We start from the raw sequence: 1,237 nt of genomic DNA on the forward strand, positions 1-1,237 counted from the left end.
GAAACATAAACATACTTAGTACAAGTAATGCTGTCCATTCAGTCTCCAACACTATATAAAGACATTTGACCCTCCCGCAGCCTCTGTTAGCCTGAACATGCTAATATTGTTGGAGGAAAGCTGTTTGAGGGATGCTTCTCTCTCATTAAGCTAGCACGTCCCTAGACAAAGGCTTTTGTGGAAATAGCAATTTCTTTGGGCAGTATATGATTAAGATGATACAAATGCATGGCAATGTGGCTGCAGTTTTCTCTTTCAAAGATCTTCCCACCTTGGGATTGGAGAGACAGTTTGGTGGTTAAGAATGCTTACTGACTTACTTAACCTTAGCATTCCAGAGGCAGGGACAGATGGATCTCTGTGTGTCTGAGGCTAGCCTAATCTACATAGCAAATTCCGAAGCTAGTTTGAGTTACATAGGAGACCCTGCCTCTCAAAAAATTAAAATAGGGCTGGAGAAATGGCTTGCTAAGAACACTGGCTATCCTGGTTCAATTCCCAGCATCTGCTTGGCAATTCACAGTCACCTCTAACTTTCAGGGCATCTGACATTCTCTTCCAGCTGCCACAGGCACCAGACACACACATGATGTGGATGCATGTGCGTGTGTGTGTGTGTGTGGGTGCACACACATACATACATACACACACACAGAGAGAGGAAAATACACATACATATAAAATAGATAGTTTTTTAAAATAAAAGAATATTACCTTAAGGTTATATAATGCTTTTAAAAAGAAAACAAGTAAGCAAAACTTTCCTATCTCGACTTTGGAATTTACAAGAAAAATATGTTTACTTATTTTAATTGTCTATAGAGCCATCCCTTTGGTTTTCATGACCTTAAACTTATGATAAGTGGAGGACCTTTTATATTGTTGTTCATACCCTTGGGTACCAAATGAGGTGACCAAAGTTACTTACTGAAACAAACTTTTCAATTTGTTTTCGACCCTTTTCTGGAGTGAATTCCCCATGAGTGAGCCACTTGATGTTCTTGATGGGGTTTCTGGCTTCTAGAAACAAGGCATAAATTTATTAGTTGCCTGATAGTATGGTGTTATGGTAATGAGAAGATGGTTTTGGTTGTACAAACCTGAAGCCTACCTTCCACAAACTGAACTGCAGCAGCCAGTACACCCTCAACTACAGTCCGAGCTATTTCAGTCGCCCCATCGTCTTTTTTATCTTCGACTACAAGCTTTTTCTCTATGACTACAGGCCTTTTCTCTT

At 39.9% G+C, this 1,237-nt stretch overlaps 1 protein-coding gene across 1 annotated transcript in view; it reads right to left on the minus strand.

Moving 5' to 3' along the window:
• Positions 1-1,237, minus strand: part of Akap14 (A-kinase anchoring protein 14) — a 19,563-nt gene that overhangs the window by 11,755 nt on the left and 6,571 nt on the right. Inside the window, exons 3-4 of the mRNA XM_031372450.1 lie at positions 1,112-1,232; positions 929-1,020 (exon numbers count right to left, since the gene is read on the minus strand). Of these exons, the coding sequence (XP_031228310.1) occupies positions 929-1,020; positions 1,112-1,232 (213 nt within the window). The remainder of the gene's footprint in view (positions 1-928; positions 1,021-1,111; positions 1,233-1,237) is intronic.

Source organism: Mastomys coucha, chromosome X (genome assembly GCF_008632895.1).
Source record: "Mastomys coucha isolate ucsf_1 chromosome X, UCSF_Mcou_1, whole genome shotgun sequence".
Classification (NCBI taxonomy): domain Eukaryota; kingdom Metazoa; phylum Chordata; class Mammalia; order Rodentia; family Muridae; genus Mastomys; species Mastomys coucha.